The 19,320-nt window shown below is 34.5% G+C and overlaps 3 protein-coding genes across 3 annotated transcripts in view; 2 read left to right on the top strand and 1 right to left on the bottom strand.

The window, feature by feature from the left end:
- Positions 1-19,320, bottom strand: part of LOC145335016 (uncharacterized) — a 30,651-nt gene that overhangs the window by 10,906 nt on the left and 425 nt on the right. Inside the window, exons 2-9 of the mRNA XM_080180691.1 lie at positions 19,221-19,311; positions 18,813-19,009; positions 18,462-18,515; positions 18,241-18,312; positions 17,705-17,795; positions 10,692-10,783; positions 10,483-10,557; positions 9,100-9,241 (exon numbers count right to left, since the gene is read on the bottom strand). Coding sequence (XP_080036817.1) covers positions 9,100-9,241; positions 10,483-10,557; positions 10,692-10,783; positions 17,705-17,795; positions 18,241-18,312; positions 18,462-18,515; positions 18,813-19,009; positions 19,221-19,283 — 786 coding nt within the window. The 5' untranslated portion in view covers positions 19,284-19,311. The remainder of the gene's footprint in view (positions 1-9,099; positions 9,242-10,482; positions 10,558-10,691; positions 10,784-17,704; positions 17,796-18,240; positions 18,313-18,461; positions 18,516-18,812; positions 19,010-19,220; positions 19,312-19,320) is intronic.
- Positions 4,358-6,542, top strand: LOC145335020 (uncharacterized). Its single transcript, XM_080180694.1, has 4 exons — positions 4,358-4,510; positions 5,804-5,907; positions 6,033-6,135; positions 6,387-6,542. The coding sequence occupies exons 1-4, from the start codon at positions 4,460-4,462 to the stop codon at positions 6,540-6,542; spliced, it is 414 nt and encodes a 137-aa protein (XP_080036820.1). The 5' UTR covers positions 4,358-4,459.
- On the top strand, positions 6,673-7,670 carry LOC145335018 (uncharacterized). The gene is made up of 2 exons (XM_080180693.1): positions 6,673-7,094; positions 7,349-7,670. The coding sequence occupies exons 1-2, from the start codon at positions 6,758-6,760 to the stop codon at positions 7,564-7,566; spliced, it is 555 nt and encodes a 184-aa protein (XP_080036819.1). The 5' UTR covers positions 6,673-6,757; the 3' UTR covers positions 7,567-7,670.

Below are 19,320 nucleotides of genomic sequence, written 5' to 3'. Positions count from 1 at the left end.
TTTACAGAATTATCTATGCGTGTCAAGAAAATAACATTCGTCTTATTAAATTCTTTAGTTGCAAAATCTGCCATTCTATAACTAGAAATAAGTTAAGTGTTTATTTTTCTTATCATTTGACGGATTTTTAAATCCAATCCTCCTATGATAATCTCGGAAAATACTGGCTCTAATTAGTTGCAATCTTCAAAAAAGCTTTAGAAATGTCTTTGGGAGATTTATGGCAATTTTCCAGACCTCCCACGCCCTTCCTTAGAGGCTAAGAGCTGAGAAACTAGTTAAAACATAAAGTGGAACAATATTTTAAATAATCTATTGTGGAAATCAAGAAAAATATAAAAACTTAACATTAATCTTACTATTCTTTTTATCAACATACATATTTTTTTTGCTTTACTAGGTACTTACATCAATTGTCCTAATTTCCTATTTTTTTAATTGTACAGAAATGCACGAGCATAATCTGAAACCACATGAAAGCAACAAAATAGGAATGAGAATTTAGATGAAAGAAAGATTAAAGTCAGGGATACAGAGATAGGACAATGTATGATACATAACACTGTCCCCTAATGCTGATTAATAAATATTTTTTTTTATTTAAGGGAGGGGGAGGGGAAAAGGCTATTGACTTTTTAAAGCTTGACTTGGCTGATCTTTTTATCCCTGGATTAAAATGTAAGAAAAATGATAAGGTAAAACATTAAATAGAAAAAGAAAATTGAAAGAAAATCAATTAATGGTAAATGGCGTCAAATTGGCGATTACGTTTTTTTACTAACCCATAAAAAAATATATTTTTTTTATAAATAATAAAATAAAATTAATAGTACTTGATATTTATTAGGGTTGAGCCGGATATCCGGGCTTTTTCAATGTCCGGCCGGATACCAGATATTGAAACTATCCGGCTGGATATCAGGCAATATAATCTTTTATATACTTTTATACTAACAAAAATCTATGGTTTTTTAAATTATAAATGGCTGTAATTTTCTTATTATAGAGGCTAGAAGAACAATTTTTTCTAAATATGTTTATCTGTAAATTTTACATTAGAAAACTAACATAAATTTTGGCGGCGGCAGCAGTACTTGGCAGCTGCCAGACACAAACCAGCGGTCGGCAGTTAAACTGTAATGGATTTTATGAAATTGTAATATGTCATGAAGATATATAAAAAACCCTAAGTTTTAAATTTGAAGTCTCTAAGTCAAAAATTGCAGTCACATAATTCGTTTAAAGATTTCAGGAGACCTGAAGGTTCAGGACTTGCAGGATTGTACCTGGAATCTGAAATCAACTTGAACACCTATATTTCATAAGAGGATGTACGTCTATGGGATATTTTAGTATTGGATAACATGAAATGCTTTAAGTAAAAAAATATTTTTACTTTTTACCTGAATGACGTTGCCAGGTTTGCTGGCATCCTGTGCCCGCCAGGAAGATGTTATTAAAAAAATTCCAACTCTCAGTTGTGTGTCATACCCATATTTCGAAAGTCACTCAGTTATAGCCTTCTACCTTTCATACACAGAAAATGAGATAGAAAAAAAACAGAGGGGGAAGGGGGACGTTCAACGCCACCTCCCCGCCCATTCTCCAACCATTAGGGGTTAATATTACAGATTGAGGGTAGTAATAGTTCATTAGATTAATTGCTTAGAAGAAAGATCATTTAATAGTTACTTAATTTTTAAGCTTTGCTACTTTAATATCCGGTAATTAGGCCTGATAACCGATAATTTGCCGGATATCCGGCCGGATACCGGATATCCTAACCCTAATTTTTATTAACTGTTAAAAAAAAATTAACAGAACATAAATGTTCAAAATTAACTTGCAAAACTGTATCTAAGAGGGAATAATAAAAAATAATTGTAAATAATATTTGCTTGGTACAAAGAGAAAGGGTTAGAGAAAAGAGGGAATAATAAAAAATAATTGTGAATATATTTGCTTGGTATAAAGAGAAAGGGTTAGAGAAAAAAACACTTAAATTAATAGCAAAGCGTAACCTAAAGTGACAGGTTGACGGAAATATATAAATTATAAAGAAGCTGCGCTTATAATCATTAAGAAGTAAAAAGCAATTTAAAGACTTACAAATTATGGGTTTAAATGGTAATTAAATAAATAGCCATGAGGGGTTTCCCGAACCAAACAATTCAATATTCAAAGTAAACATTTCCTCAAATGACAAGACTATTTTATAATCTATGCTTTAAAGGATATTCAATTCCTTCTTAATAAATTAGGCACGTCAGCAGCAACTGCGTTTCGTTGCAGTTTTTCTTTTTCTTCTAGAAACCAAGTCAATCATTGGAATAGTTTGAAGCTAAAGCCAGGACGCAATCTATATTAACAATCTTCAGCTGGCTGGCGTATGATTGAAGCTGCCACCACAAAAGCAACAGCAGCCGATTTTGAACATTTTCCCCACGTTGTAAACCAATCAGCAATCACAACCCTGGTTCTTTTATCTTAACTAGCGGCTGCGCCCCTAGCATCTAGGGGTTCTGTATTTAAAAGAGTATAGGGGATAAAATAGCCTTAATCAATACTAAGGCTTATATCTAAAAACAAAATAAACTAAAACCATCACAGTTCCTCAAAGAATCTTTCTTTAAAAGGAGAACTGAATCAGTTTAGTAGTTATTAAAATCTTAAGCTACAGACAAAAACTCTATTACTTTTTATTACAGGATGATTAAAAATTTCAGCCGAGCAACTTTATATTTTGGCGGCAGCAGAGCCCTAACTTGTAATTCTTAAAAAATTAAATGATGCGCTACTTCTATTCAATATTATGTTGGTTAAGGACTTATTAGGGATTTTTACTAGGAATTTAGGAATAGGATAATGGACATAAATATATTTTCCCACAGATTCTTAGGTGTACTTTAAGGACTTTAGAAGCTAGAGCTTTATTATAATTAAAATAAAATTATAGAGCAATATCTTTTAATAATAACGGTTTTATAATAAAGTTTCTTATTCGTTGGCTTAACAAATTTTGGACTTTGATTATATTTTTATATGTTCGTTCAGTTGAGTTTCAAAACGTTTCAACCACTAATTGGAATCTACAGAAGGTTTAGTTTTGTGCATCATTATTGGAGATGTACATTAATTTAAAGGCCATTGTCTTATCCCTTTAGATCACTGGTCTTATTCGATTTCTTTGCTTTAATTAGATTCCCATAAAAAAGGCATGTCTCATTAGTTTGGATTTTCCGGTACAAGTAATCTAATTTTAAACATTTCTTAAGGTAGATAAGATTTAAATAAAAATTGGTTCTCATTAATTATGAAAATCTAATGAATAACATGAAAAAATTTGCATTATTATTAGACTTAATTCCACACTATGAGAATTTCGAGGGAAATCTTATTTATCTTGTATTACCCTATCCCTAGAAAGAAATCTATAATAAGTAGGAGGAATTGCAATTAATCAAAAATAAACAATCTAATGACAATGAAATTGATCAAAAATTGTAAAAAAATTAAATCCGATACAAATATTATTTCTAATATAATAGCTGTCAGATAAGAAAGAAATTTAACACTCCTTTCTCTCACAGCTTACCTGCTACCAAAGACAAAATATAATGCTTAGACTTTTTAGGGGGGGGGGGGGGGGATTTTTTTCCGTCCATTGTCCAATCCCTGAAGATCCCAATAAGTCATGAAAAAAGCCAAAAATTAAGTTATTGAAAAGTTTTTATCAAATAAATGCAAATGAAACATAAAAGTGAACATAGTACATTAAATATAAGTTTCGCTTCCATAATCTTGGAAAACCCGTCAACCTTTTTCTTCCCCTATAACTTTTTCTTCCTTATTTATTGTTTTCCTCTGCCTACAGCACTCTCACCCACGCAGCCCATCTCCCCCCCCCCCACACACACTTTTTGCTGGTTTAGAGTATATTTTGTATGTTTTATCATTAAATCCTAAATTAGACCCCCTCATTTGGTGTGATGCTTTCCCATTTAGGGCTAGATAAAATACAGCATTGTTTAAACCGCAGATAAAAAGTTTTGGTAGAAAAATACATTCTTATGATTTTTTAATATGCCCATTATAAGCTTATCTTTGGCAAGCTCATGAAATTAAAGTGCAATGAAGATATTAGCATTACCAATAAATCATTGAATATCACTTTATACTTCATAAAGGATAAACCACCATTGTCATGCACACACATTTAAGTGGGAGGATATAAAAAGTTTGAAATGGAATAAGTGGGATACTGCCACACTTTGGGATGCACAGACGCAAGACTGCAAACCATTTAAAGCACCAGTAAAAAGAAACTAACTCGCAGTTGAAATTCAACTTTAGGCACGATAAAATATAAATCCATTTATCAATGTTAAGATAAGAATTTTAACTGTGAATTACTAAAAAATTCAAGATATATTTTTAGTTTTAGAGAATATTTTTTAAAATGCGAGCTTTTCTTCTTATTTGTTTAGTTCAGGGTGCCATTTCTTTGGAGGTAAAAAAAACTTTTAAAAAAATGTAAATAGTATAAATTATTAGTAGGATACTCTTTAATTCATTTTGTCCGTCAGTCTCTTTGTCAGAGAGTTGCAACAGCGAAAATGTGTTTTTCTCTGCTGCTATTTTAGTTAGAAATCTGATATTTTCAGTGAAGATTCCTTTGCCATATGCACATCTAGTGAATACATTGTTTTTTTCCGTTTTGTTCTGTCAATCGGTCATGCTTCAAGAGACTACACATTTTTAAAAGTTTTAGTGATTTTCTTTACATATTCTCTCTCCTTTTTTTTGTTATGAAAAATGAATATCTGTTCTATAACTTACTTTGTCCAATTAAGATATTAAGTTCATATACTTATTGATGTTGTCATCCTTGTTTTTCCTTCCAAATAAATACGGGATAGGATAATTAGGATAAGCATTTTTTAAACACATTGTATTACAACAATTAAAAAATATGATTCGCAATCAGTAAAGCAACTTAATTAACGGGGAAAAAATGAAAACAATATTTTAGGGGCAACCATAATTTAGTTCACAGAAAAGTAATAATACAAAAAGTTTTCTTCAGTTTACATAACTATCTCTAAATAAAGATTATTGATAAATTTCTTGTTTGCATGATGAACAAATAAAGATTCATGTTTTTTTTACAGGGAAAAGGAAAAGACATTTAATCTTAAACTCTTAGCTTAACGTCCATTGTCCTATCTCTATTCTCTCTCCCTAGGCCCCTTGTCTTTATGAGGAAATTACATCATACTGTGAGGAACCTATAAATGTGAAAGAGTTAGTGTTAGTTCATTTCTGCATGTTTCATATACGCATAGTCAGTGTTTCATATTTACAAAAATTCACAATAGCTAGTAAATAATATCAAGTGTTTAATAAAGAGAGCTAATAGTTGTAGAAAATACGCTGGGAAGGGGTGGACAATAGAAGATAAATTATTCTTTCTTAAAATCTAAGCCACAATGTATTCAGCTACAAGACCGTTTTTCATTCATTGTTCTTTCCCTGTATCCCTGAAATCTTAGTCTAAACTTTACAGGAAAGCTTTGAAATGGTTCAGGTTTTCAGAGATGTTTAGTATATTGGTAAAGGACAATTTTAGGCAAGTTGGTAAGGGAGAGTTGGGGTGCGGGGGGTGGTTGTTAAGATTGTCAAAGTGAGAAAAAGATAAATAAAGATAAGGGGATGAGTTTAGGGTAACACAAAGAATGTAAAGAATAAAGAATTCAGACCAAACGACAAAATAACAGACAATATATTTAGTTTTATATATTAGACAACAGGCACAAGGGCAGCTTCCCAACAAGTAAACTGCTACTGCCAATGTTCAAGCACAACATTCAAAGACAAATATGGAAAAATACAAGGAAATTGTAAATCGTAAGTATATTAGATTATAACTTGTCTATTAACATAATAGCTAATTTTACATTTTTTATAGGGAAGGTAATGGGCTAATTGATGCTCTACTTGAGAAAAGCAATCTTAAAAGTTTTTATTTTTAGTGTTGATCACACAGGAGCTCAGTGGTGCTATGTTGACCCAAGATATTCTCAATGCAATGATCTCGGACACTCAAAGAGGTTCAATCAGAACTGGTCATACCAGGTAAAAATAAAATAGGAGATTATGATTGTAGGAGGCAAATTTTATAATAATATACTTTAAAACCTATTTGCCCATAGCCTCAAGGGCCAGCTAACCGCCTATGTGTCCACTGCTTTAGAGTTTCTCTTTCTCTTTAAGCAACACTTAGAACTTAGACTCTTACTTATTCAAGCCTCTTTATACCTATCCTTAATTTTAAAACTGAACTTAATTTAAAGTCTTTTTATGCATATAAAAATACGTCCTTTAAGGCATGTGCTACACCAGAGCTGAACAGCTATCAATGCAGAGGAGGAGGTGGAGGAAGTAGTGGAGGTTGCAGTGGATATGGTTGCAGCAGCGGGGGAAACAGTGGTGGAAGGAATGAAAATTCATCTAATACTTTTCATAAAATTAACTGTTACTGATATGAATACAATGCATTTTGATTTTAAGTTTAGTACTCTGGTTTGGTTAAAATAAAAGAGGGAGTATCTGTATGCAAACGAAATCAACATTTGTGTAGTATAAAAGAATATAGAATTAGGATTGTCCTTATAATTAGAACACAAAATGTTATTTGCTTAATTTTTTTAAAAATTAATGATCCTATGGCTTAATTCTTAATTTGAATTTACATGTGATGTCCAGTTACCCATGCCGTGGAAGTAAATGTGGAGGAAGTGGATTTAATGGTGGCAGCAGTGGAAGCTACAATAATGGTGGCTCCAGCAGCTACCCATGCAGGGGCAGCAACTGTGGTGGCAGTGGATATAATGGGGGCAGCAGTGGCAGTTATAATGGAGGCAGCAGTGGCGGTTATAATGGAGGAAGTGGCTTCAACGGTGGCAGCAGTGGAAGTTACACTAATGGAGGAAGCAGTGGTTTCAATGGTGGAAGCAGTTCCTATCCCTGTAGAGGTAGCAACTGTGGGGGAAGTAGTGGTGGGTACTCTTCAGGAGGAAGTGGATTTAGTGGAGGTAAGTTTCTTCAAAGTTATAATTTTCAAAAATATTTATTGCCATCCTATAAGGAATGAAATTTTAAGTTAGTTCTTATTGCAAACATTCAAATAAATAGACCACAAAACAGCCATGTTAGATAATGTAGTGGCACGAACATTCATCTTGAAATCCTCTTTTAGGAAAAATATTTTTAGCTTCACAACTCTAAATGTAAATGGTTGAAACAAATTTAAAAACAATATGAGATCATAATGAAAACTATTTTCTAGGAAGTTCCGGGTCTGGCTACGCCTGTGGAGGCAGCAGTTGTGGTGGCAGCAGTAGTGGAGGGTACAACAGTGGTAGCAGCAGTGGAGGATACAACAGTGGCAGCAGCAGTGGATATAACAGCGGAAGTAGTGGAGGATATGGAAGCAGCTCACAATTGACACTAGCTCAAATATTGGCAGTAAGAGCTAAGCAAGGAGATGCTGTCAATTTTTCATAACTCATTCATATTCTGTATGTTATGTTTTACTTTTACTAACCAAATGTTAACATGAGTGTATGTATTAATCATCTTTTTGTTTTAACAATAGAAATTAAATCTAATTGGATTTTTAATTGATTAAGAACTATTGGATTTGACTAGTTTTTTTGATTATTAGGTTAGAAAATTTTATTTGTTTTTTGAACATTGTCATCTGGAATTATATATCCTAAAGTAGAACGATGTCTGTCTGTCTGAGGCTTAAGATCTCAGTAACCACTGAACCGATTGGGCTCTACTCTTTAAAAAGTAAACCTACTGTTCCTGTGATGGTTTTAAGCTATTTTCTTTGGGGGGTGTTACACCCCCAACCCTCCCAAAAAATGAAAAATAACCCCCCCACAAAAAATTCTTTTTAAAACTAAAATTTAAAAAAAAGGAAATCGACTAACCCCCCCTCAAAAAATTTTTTTTTAGTTTTTCTTTCTAAATCTATACTACGAAAAATTAGGTTTGTTAATCCTCTTGGGGTAAAGCCCCTAGAAGCTAGGGGCGAAGCCGCTAGTTTATTTACAAAACCCTTAGGTATTCTAACATAATACTAAACTGTATAAATAAATTTCTAAATCATATTAAGCAGAAAAATCACATGACTAGAAAGTTCAAACAATGATACATCAAAACTAATCATTGTAAAATGTCATGGAAAACATGTGAAATGTGAAAGTAGATTTTCATTCATCAAGAACTTTATAATTCACCTCGTATGTCTGTGTGTCTGTCCTGAACGGTTCTTACTTTGTCCTTTATTTTATCTTGGCTCTTGGACGGTCATATTTCTGAAGAAGAAATGTATCGACTGTATAAAAGATTTTTTTCTTTTATCAAGAAGATTCTTAACTCCAATAAAAGCCCAGCACTAAAAGTCACTTTATATACATCTTTACATTCCTTTAGCTTTGATGGAACTTGGATTTCATGAAAATACAAGATAAAAATAAGCAAATATGAAGCATTTAATATTTATCTGACTTTGCCTTTCCATAAAGTCAATTCTTAGCATTTTAGTAAATTGTCTTATTTCTTTATCTTGCCTACTTCTCAATGTTGATATCCGTGTTTTGTATTTGCTTTTAGATCAATCATTTCACATTATCAACATTATCATTATCAACGATGCAATAAATAAATAAACAAAAAAACAATTTGAGACAATAAAGAATATCAGAAAAAAATTTTATAGGTAAGAAATAAAATATTAATTTTTTTATCTGTGAGGATTAGAGAAAGTTAGTATAAAAAGGAGAAGCAAAATATTTTTTTGGTTTGTTTGTTATTGAAAATTAGCAGACTTCCATTATAATAATAAAAAGACACCTAACTCTTAGTTTAACCTGCAGAAATTGAAGATTCTTGAGATATTGTGATAGACAACAAAAAGCGTATTAAGGAAAACTAATCTATTGAGCACTTAAAAATAATGATTTGGGGTAACGGTAACGGTGATGTTACTACATCCCTTTTCGGGTTTATCCAGGAATAAAATCCTACCGTAAAATCCAGAGGTTTTGGAGCCTTTTTGGCCAACTCTTTCCTCCTTCTAATGGCTTCTTCCTTTTCTCTTTCTCTCTGAGATTTTGATTTCTCCTCACTCTTACCAGCTGAATCAGACCGGTTGAAATCTCTATCATCCCTGACAAAAATTTATGGTTATATCATCGGGGATACAGGCAATTGTCTGCAGTGGATAAAATAAATTAGGACTGTCTCTCAGGGTTGGATTATAAATTAGAAATCTTTTTATTGAATAAACATAAATTGAAAGTATACCTAAAGTCTGAAAAAGCAAGAATATGAAAAATAAAAATAAATAAAATCTATGCTCAAAACTATTGTGTAAATGTTATTCATAAAGAAAGAACAAGGGGGGGGGGGAAGTTCTGACACTTTTGCGTAAACGGTGATTATAGGCTTTGTCTTTGGACTGAGAGGATAGGTTATTAGGGATAAAATCATTCTTATATGATGAATTTCCCCCAGAATTAAGATTTTTTGGATAGGCCTCCAGGTTCCGGAGCTCCAGGCCTCCAGGTTGTCTCTCTACAGGTAAAAATGAAAAAAAAAATTTTTTTTTAAAGAGTTAGATGTCAGCTTATGAGACAAAATATGTATGTTTTTTCTTCAAATATGTGAATAACAATCAAAAAGAAGTATATTTTGTTTTATAAGTTAACTTCTAACTCTTCAAAAAAAAAATCTTATTTTTAATTTTTACCTGTACAGAGACCACCTGGAGGCCTGGAGCTCCGGAACCTGGAGGCCTATCCAAAAAATCTTAAATCTGGGGGAAATTCATCATATAAGAATGATTTTATCCCTAATAGCCTATCCTCTCAGTCCAAAGACAAAGCCAATAATCACTGTTTACGCAAAAGTGTCAGAACTTCCCCCCCCCCTTAATTTTGGTATTTGAAAGTTTAAGGCTATTTTTTTTATTTGTGAGAAATAGGGTTGGCAATCGGAATACGGAATCCGCCCAATTTTGGAATCCGAATCCGGAATCCGTTTTTTAATAGCGGATTCGGATTCTTAATTGTTAGGCTAAAATTAGCGTCTTGAGTTTTTTTTTTTCAAGGCAAAGATCACCCCCCCCCCCCCATCTCTCCCAACCTACACCACCAAGAAAGAGGAGAAAAGCTACTGTGAAAATATGAAAAAACACAGCTTTAGATTCTTCCCAGTACCCGGTAAAATTTAATCCCTCAATTTATTTTTTTACAAAGCCTTTTAAAATATTGCTAGAATCCGGAATCCGTCAAAAATAAGAATCTGGAATCCGTCCAAGAATCAGTTTTATTTTTGGACGGATTCTTGTAAGAATCCAAATCCGGTCCAAAAATTAGACGGATTGCCAACCCTAGTAAGGAAGTTTACCTTGTCCTAGTATAGTTAATACCAGATTCATCCTCATAATGTTCTCCAGAACCTCCACCTTTTCTTTTTCTTTTCCTGATAAAAAAATAATGGATCATGTGAACTCAATATACGAAGTACGGTGCAGTGTTTTCTAGCAACTTTGAAGGCTGCTGACAGGCATAATTTTTATAGGGTAATTTCTTTTTTAAGAAATAAGATACACAAACCTAGGAGCTGATTCTTCTTCCTCCACCTTCTTGAGAGCTTCTTTTACTCTCTCCTTCGCTCTGGCAATATCAACAGGTGCCTTTGGTTTCGCCTTAACAACATATTCAAAATCAATGAGTTATTTTTGGTCTATAGGTATATAATGAGAAGAAGTTTAAAGAGATATATCCACGAACAAGAGCACGTGATTCTAAGTACCTTCCAGCATTGATCCTGAGTATTTTATTTCAGAATATAATAGGTCACTATTAATAATTAATATAATGACGAAAAAATTTATGTTTCACCACTTCAAGTTGAAGAAAAGTAAAAAATGTCCACCATTTTTAGTCAAAATTCTATCAAACGTTTTGTTGAGTTCGGGGTGTCTTTAATTGTCCATGTTGTCAAATGATAAAAATTTAAAAAAGTCAAAGCACATTTACTATATCTCACATGTATGTTTAAAGGGGGGGTTTTTTAATGCAACCATCTCGTAATCAGTGAGCAAATGGCACTTAGAATTCGAATTTCGATCTGAAATTTTGCATGAGTAATCCTTGATAGGTCTATTTTCCCTAAATCGAACAAAAAGTTGGAAAAGTAACGGCTGGCGGCTGGCAGCTCAGCCGTTTAGCCGTTTTTTGCCTATTTTTAGGGCAAATTCATCATTAATTACGTAGGAATCAACTTTTTAAAACATATTTCTGGTTTAATTCAGGTTAAATGATAATAATAACCATTTTTAAAAATTTTTAGTACCAGCTGCTAAACGGCTAGAACCGGCTGAAAACGGCTGGGAGCCGCCAAGAGTATAAAGGGTAGATAGGGCTTGTGACATGCAGACTGGCCAGCCAATTTTGAAAATAAAAAACGTACATAACGTACACAAAAAAAATACGTTACGTACATAAAAAAAGTAAAAAAACGTACAAAAACGTACATTCCTAATAAAAATAAGTTAAATAATTTCCTAGTTACCTATTATCAATACATTTATGTCTACTAGCAGCTACCTGTAAAGGAGAACCATAGCGAACTGACAGACACAAGATATCCTATTACTCTATTCAAAAGAACTAGCGTCTACGCTCCTAAAGGCCTCTAGGGGCACTTGAGGAGGGGAGAGTTGAATTCAATAAAAAAAAACATGGATGACAACATACATAAGTAGCGAAGCTCAAAAGTTATTTATAGACATCTGGAAAAAAATTAACTTAAAATCGCAATTAAAATTCATTTTTGGGGGGAGGAGGTAGTTTTTTTTCTAAAGTCCATTTCTCTTGGGAGGGTGGATGGTGATACTCTTCCCCAAAATAGTTATAAAACTTCCAAAAACCTATGAGAAGCTATCCTGTTAAGGAGAACCATATCGGTTCCGTGGTTAGCGAGATTCTTTGGTTCAAACAAACAGACATTCTGTTATTATGTACAAAGTATATCCTATTATAAGGACCAGCGACTACGCCCTTAGAGGCCTCTAGAGGAAGTTGATTAGGGGGGGGGGGGGGGAGTTGAATTCAAAAACCCATTTTTTTATTTAAAAATAAAAAGTAAAAAACAAGGATGACAACATCCTTAAGTAGCGAAGCTCAAAAGTTATGGATGGAAATCTGGGAACTATATAAACTATAGAGTAGTGTCGTAAAAAAAAAGCATTTAACTTATTTAAATAAATCACAAAACCTTTTAAAAATATATAATAACGTGAAAATCTAGGAATAAATTCAGCCCCCTAACCAATAAGCAAATCTCAATGAAATTTAGTGGAAGTATTAAGAATGAAAACTAATACAATCCCTGAAAATTACAACCGTCTATCAGGAATATGAGTTGTGAAAATCACAAAAACCAATACATCTAGGAATCGATCTAGCACTGCAACAAATAGACAAACCTTAAAGAAACTTTTTGAAAATATGTAGAATGTGAATTTATTTATTCCCTGAAAATTTCAGCCGTCTATCTTGAATAGAAGTCGAGAAAACCATGAAAAAAAGAAAATCTAGGAATAGATCTAGCACCCAACCAAAAGGCAAATCTCAATGAAAATATGTAGAATGTGAACTTATTCAATCAAAAAACAGGAGCCGAGAAAATCACGTTTCTCCAATAGCATAACGGACTGACAAAGTGATTATAGAGTAGCTTCGCTAATAATTTTTTTAGTGAGGGACGGGGGAGTAGACCACCCCCATTTCTGATTTCAATTTTAAAAAGAAAGAAAACATAGGGGAAGGGTTGTGATTTTTTTTCTAAGAGTAGTTTCTCTTGGGAGGGTGGTTGTACCCTCTCCCAGGACCTATGAGAAGCTTCCCTGTAAAAGAGAACCATATCGGTTTAGCGGTTAGCGAGAACCTTCGGTACAAATAAACTGACAGAGAGACATACATCCTGTTATTACGTACTAAGTATATTCTATTAAATAAAGTTTTTTGTCTGATGCTTAAGATTTTCATAACTACTTCACACAGTTACCGAGATGGTTTTAGGCTATTTTTCTACCATTTTGAATACAGGTTCTTGAAGGGATATGGAAGGACAGAGAAAATAGCCTACAACCTCACAAAGATCATGTCGGTTCAGCAGTTAGCGAGATTCTTTGTTACAGAAAAAAAAAGGATTTATAGGATAAACATATAATAGGATATAGGGTAATTTTGTCTATTACTAAAGATCTCAGAAAATACTAGTCTTTAATACAAAGTAAATCAATGCCTGTCTGTCTAAAGCTTAAGATCTTGGTAACCGCTGATGAACAGATTGGGTTCTAAATTCTAATCTTCAGGGAATATATATACTAGTCCTGTGGTAGTTTTAGGCTATTTTCTTAGAGTGTGGGAAACCCACCCCCCCCCCCCCAAAAAAAAACAAACAAATCAACCACCCCTCAATTTATTTTTGTAAACTAATGCAAATCAGCGGGGTGGGGGAACCCCCACCGCACCCTGGGGCGAAGCCTAAATGAAAAAAATAATCACAATCTTTTTTTATATTTTTTTTTGACAAATTTCCAACAAACGATTCTATAAAAGAGGGATACGAAGCCTCTAATCCTAGTAGAAAGTAAAAAGCTTTAATTGTCCCTCCCCCAAAGAAAATAGCAAAAACCATCACAGGACTATCCTTTTATATAAAGTAGTAAGCGTTATTGGTCTGTCCAGAAGGATATCGCTAACCGCTAGACCGATTTTGTTCTCCATTACATTGAAGCTTCCTATAGCTCCTGGGAAGGTTTTAAACTATTTTTGGAGAGGGTGTCTTCATCCCCCTCCCCCCCCAAAAAAAAAATATTTTTTTAACTCTTTTAAAACTCAAATTTAAAATGGGCTAAGGTCGACTTTTACCCCTCCTACCAGTGCCCCTAGAGGCTTCTAGGGGCGTGGCCGCTAGTTAGGTATATTCCATGAAGAGTAGAGCACAATAGGTTCAGTGGTTACTGAGATATTAAGCTTCTGATATACAGACGGACAAGCAGACGGACAGACATCATTCTACTTTGCATTATAGATAATATACTATTTTTGTAATACTTTTTGTACAAATACAAATAAATATAGAAATACTTTTATACTTATATTTGATTCTTATTCTTTAAAAACTGAAGATACCAAAAAATAAGACTTCTTAATCCTACATTGTGCACCATATGCTATCTCGGAAAATTTACACAAGTATATAAAGAATTTGAAAAAAATTATCGTAAAATCTATTAAAGGGGTAGTAGCATGAAATGCATTTAAACTTGAATTTAGTCAACTGCATATCTCTTTCTGTTCAATAGTTTAAACTATATCTATAGGACATATATTTCAAATCCATAAATTTAAACTGTAAGTTCTAATAACATATATGCATAATTTACATACATATTTTTGTTCTATGAAAATTGAAGATATTATTGAATTTATTTAAATAATACACCTATTGTTTTTGCAAAAATTTTCGTACAAAACATACAAATTACTTTTCTGCTAATATTTGATTCTTATTATTTTTTTAAAAACGTAAAACGTACAAAAATACAAATTTCAAAATACGTTACGTACACATATCAAAATAACGTCCAGAACGGACACAGATTCGATGCGTAACGTACAAAACGTACAAAACGTACACTCTGGCCAGTCTGGACATGTCTAGGGGTAGGTTTCTATGGGTGCTAAGCTCAAAAATGCTACTAAAAATAGTGACGGCCAATCCATATGGCAGCTGGGTAACAGCTGCAGCTCAGCTGCGAGCGGCCAAGAGTAGAATGAGTAGATAGGGCTTGTGACGTGTCTAGGGGTAGGTTTTTATAGGTGATGAGCTCAAAAATGCTAACAAAAATAGTGGAGGCCCATCCACATGGCAGCTGGGTAATGGACGCAGCTCAGCTGGGTAACGACCGCAGATCAGACAAGATAGGCCAAGAGTAGAATGAGTACATGAGGCATGTGACGTGTCCAGGATTAGGTTTTTATGGGTGCTGAACTCAAAAATGTTTCTAAAAAAAGTTTCGGCCAATCCCTATGGCAGTTAAGTAATAGCTGCTGCTCATTTGCGAGCGGCTAAGAGTAGAATGATTAGATAGGGCTTGTGATGTGTCTAGAGGTAGGTTTTTATGGGTGCTGAGCTCAAAAATGCTACCAAAAATAGTGGCGACCCATCCATATGGCAGTTGAGTAACAGCTGCAGCTCAGCTGCGAGTGGCCAAGATTAGAATGAGTAGATAAGGCTTGTGATGTGTCTAGGGGTAGGTTTTCATGGGTGCTGAGCTAAAAAATGGTCCCAAAAATAGTGGCGACCCATCCACATTTCAGCTCAAAAATGGTACCAAAAATAGTGGCAGCCCATCCATATGGCAGCTGGGTACCGGCCGAAGCTCAGCTGGTAGAGGCCAAGAGTAGAATGAGTACATAGGGCATGTGACATGTCTAGGGGTAGGTTTTCATGGGTGCTGAGCTCAAAAATGCTACCAAAAATAGTGGCGACCCATCCATATGGCAGCTGAGTAACAGCTGCAGCTCAGCTGCGAGTGGCCAAGATTAGAATGAGTAGATAAGGCTTGTGATGTTTTAGGGGTAGGTTTTCATGGGTGCTGAGCTCAAAAATGGTACCAAAAATAGTGGCGGACCATCCACATTGCAGCTGGGTAACAGCTGCAGCTCAGCTGCGCGCCACCAAAAGTATAATGAGTAGATAGAGCTTGTGACGTGTCTCAGGGTAGGTTTTTATGGGTGTTGAGCTCAAATATGCTACTAAAAATAGTGGCGACCAATCCATATATGGCAGCTGAGTAACAGCTACAGCTCAGCTAGGAGCGGCCAAGAGTAGAATGAGTAGATAGGGCTTGTGATGTGTCTTAGGGAAGGTTTTATGAGTGCTGAGCTCAAAATGCTACCAAAAATAGTAGTGACCCATGCATGTGGCAGCTGGGTAACGGCGGCAGCTCAGCTGGGAGCGGCCGAAAGTAGAATGAGTACATAGGGCTTGTGACGTGTCCAGGGGTAGGTATTTATGAGTGCTGAGCTCAAAATACTACCAATAATAGTGGCGGCTCATCCATATGGCAGCTGGATAACAGCTACAGCCTACAAGCCCTATCTACTCATTCTACTCTTAGCCTCCCCCAGCTGAGCTGCAGCCGTTACCCAGCTGCCATATGGATGGGTCGCCACTATTTTTGGGAGCATTTTTGAGCTCGTTCCCCATAAAAACTTACCCCAAGACACGTCACAAGCCCTATGTACTCATTTTACTCTTGGCCGCTCCCATGTGAGCTGCAGCTGTTGCTCAGATGCCATATAGATTGGCCACCACTATTTTTGGTACCATTTTTTAGCTCAGCACCCATAAAAACCTACCCCTAGACACGTCACAAGCCCTATCTACTCATTCTACTCTTGGCCGCTCGCAGCTGAGCAGCAGCTATTACTCAACTGCCACATGGATTAGCTATCACTATTTTTGGTAGTATTTTTGAGCTCAGCACCCGTAAAAACCTAACCCTGGACATGTCACATGCCCTATGTACTCATTCTACTCTTGGTCTCTCCCAGCTGAGCTGCCGCCGTTACCCAGCTGCCACATGGATGGGCCGCCACTATTTTTGAGCTCAGCACCCATAAAAACCTACCTCTAGACACGTCACAAGCCCTATCTACTCATTCTACTCTTGGCCGCTCGCAGCTGAGCTGCAGCTGTTACCCAGCTGCCATATGGATTTGCCGTCACTATTTTTAGTAGTATTTTTGAGCTCAGCACCCATAAAAACCTACCCCTAGACATGTCACAAGCCCTATCTACTCTTCATACTCTTGGCCGCTCCCAGCCGTCTTCAGCCGGTTCTAGCCGTTTAGCAGCTGGTACTAGAAATTTAAAAAATGGTTATTGCTATCATTTAATATGAATTAAACAAAAACTAAGTTTCAAAAAGTTGATTCCTACGTAAATAATGATGAATTTGCCCTAAAAATAGGCCAAAAACGGCTAAACGGCTGAGCTGCAGCCGCCAGCCGTTACTTTTCCAACTTTTTGTTCGATTTAGGGAAAATAGACCTACCAAGGATTACCCATGCAAAATTTCAGCTCGAAATTCGAATTCTAAGTGCAATTTGCTCACTGATTACGAGATGGTTGCATTAAAAACCCCCCCCTTAATGCTAATATGGTTTAATTTACAATCTATACAATATGAGTATTCACATATGTATCATCAAATATCCATTTTATTAAAAGAATTAGCTTCATAAAAGTTTTCAAAATTAATTAAAATACATAAAAAAACATGGTGAAACATAAATTTTCTCGTCAATATATTAATAATATATGGTGACCTAGGCTATTATATTCTGAAAGAAAATACTTAGGATCAATGCTGGAAGGTACTTAGAATCATGTGCTCTCGTTCGTGGATAGTCCTCTTTCTTCACATTTTTAAAAAAATAATATGAATGTAATGAGTTTTGTATAAAATTAAATGCTTTGTTTGTTTTCTCATCAAATTATTTAGGATACTTCACAACCGCCACTCCCCTTAAAAGAATAATACCTTAGAAAATTTAGCCATGGGATCATCTGGAATTGTATCATATTTTCCCATCAACTTCTCATATATACTATTAGATGTGTTGGAACAAAACCTAAAATAAAACTCAAATGAATAATGTGTAATCTACCTAACAAGATTAGATTTCGGGATATCTCAGATCATGCCTTTAAAAAAAACGGATCTACTTAGTAGTAATTCTAAAGGATAATTATCAAGTATGTTAGCATATCGCTATAACCGCGACAGGGGGTGCCTGCCGATTATAGAAAACAATTGTATAAAGGTCGTTTTCGCGTATTTTTTTAAACGCAGTATGACAGAGCCTTATTGGGTGTTGCTAGTCATCAGATTTAAAATAACAATAGCTCTCAATAACTGACGAAACAAAAAATTAAACTTGCAATTTAAATATAAATACCTACCTAGATTTTTTAATCTTAGGACTTCTATTTACAACATAGGCAAGGTACAAAAACAACATTAAGTATACTTTAACATAACGATAGTCTTTAAGGACTAAAATAATGCTTACTCACCCGTAATCATCTTCATCACACTGAGCCCGTCCTGTCAATGTCACCGATGTATCACGTTCATTAATAGCTTCACTAAAAAATATTTATGACATTAGATAAAATAGAACGATTGGAATTTATTCTGTAAAGCTTTTAGCCGAAAAATAATATAAAATAGATGAAAATTTGCCAAGTTACGCAGAATTGAATACAGACAAAAAGGTTTAAAAAATTTGACTTACCTTATTACAGCTTTGTTAGCAGACTTTGTCACTTTCAGATGTTTGGCAATTTTACTGAAATTAGATTTTTTATCAAAACAATCTTAAAATAGTAAGAAACAAGGAAAGTCAACCATTTACCCAGGAATAAGACATATTCAATTCATCCTGCTAGTATTCCAACTGCAGTATATCTTTATAATTTTACTTATTGTCTCGTTCATTCTTCCCTTATTTCTTCAAGTTCTGGGCGTTTAACAAAAGTTTATGGTGGAACTAGAAATAAAATAAGTTTAAAGACTAAGTAGGAAGTTAGTGTACGTAAAAAATAAAAAAAAATAGAAACAAAACATCCCAAAACTTAACACTTACTTTTTTGATCTTTCATCTCTAAGCTCCTGTAAATTTTTCAGTTTTTCTTTTTCCGCAATTTTCTTTGCTCTCTCTTCTGCCTCTTTCTTTTCCAGGAACTTTTTAACATTGGCGTTCAGTTTCCCCTTCTCTTTCTTCTCCTTCTTAACTGGTTCAAACTTTGTCTTAAGATATGTTGGCCGAGCTTCCTTCTTATCCTAATTGGAAGTAAATGTCATTAAAAGTAACTTACTTTGGCCATATAGATTATTAAATTAGAAGTTAGCTCCTTCTAGCTCTTAAGAGGTCATGGGTAAATACCCCAACCCCCAGAAAACATGTAAAGCAAACATACCCCTTAAACTTTTAATTTTAACATGGCTTTCATGCTCTGATAGTTGCAAATCTATTTTGATAAAAAGATTTTACCTTAGAAGTAGAGACATGTTCTGCCAATCCAAGCAGGGAAGCGAAATCCAAACCAGGATCCATTGTAAAGGCTACCTACCTACCTAGTATTCTGAACAAT

The sequence above is a fragment of the Acartia tonsa genome, chromosome 13 (genome assembly GCF_053477335.1).
Source record: "Acartia tonsa isolate MP-2025a chromosome 13, ASM5347733v1, whole genome shotgun sequence".
In the NCBI taxonomy this organism is placed as follows: Eukaryota; Metazoa; Arthropoda; class Copepoda; order Calanoida; family Acartiidae; genus Acartia; species Acartia tonsa.
Note: the sequence above shows the minus strand (reverse complement) of the source record. Positions and strands in the feature narration are given on the sequence as shown.

What these genes read in the sequence shown, in the direction of transcription:
- LOC145335020 (XM_080180694.1), top strand. Translation starts at nt 4,460, where the DNA reads ATGCGAGCTTTTCTTCTTATTTGTTTAGTTCAGGGTGCCATTTCTTTG. An exon ending in AGGGTGCCATTTCTTTGGAG is followed by an intron (nt 4,511 to 5,803) that starts GTAAAAAAAACT and finishes TTTATATATTAG; the next exon opens with ACAACAGGCACAAGGGCAGC. An exon ending in ATCAGAACTGGTCATACCAG is followed by an intron (nt 6,136 to 6,386) that starts GTAAAAATAAAA and finishes ACGTCCTTTAAG; the next exon opens with GCATGTGCTACACCAGAGCT.
- LOC145335018 (XM_080180693.1), top strand. Translation starts at nt 6,758, where the DNA reads ATGTCCAGTTACCCATGCCGTGGAAGTAAATGTGGAGGAAGTGGATTT. An exon ending in AGGAAGTGGATTTAGTGGAG is followed by an intron (nt 7,095 to 7,348) that starts GTAAGTTTCTTC and finishes ACTATTTTCTAG; the next exon opens with GAAGTTCCGGGTCTGGCTAC.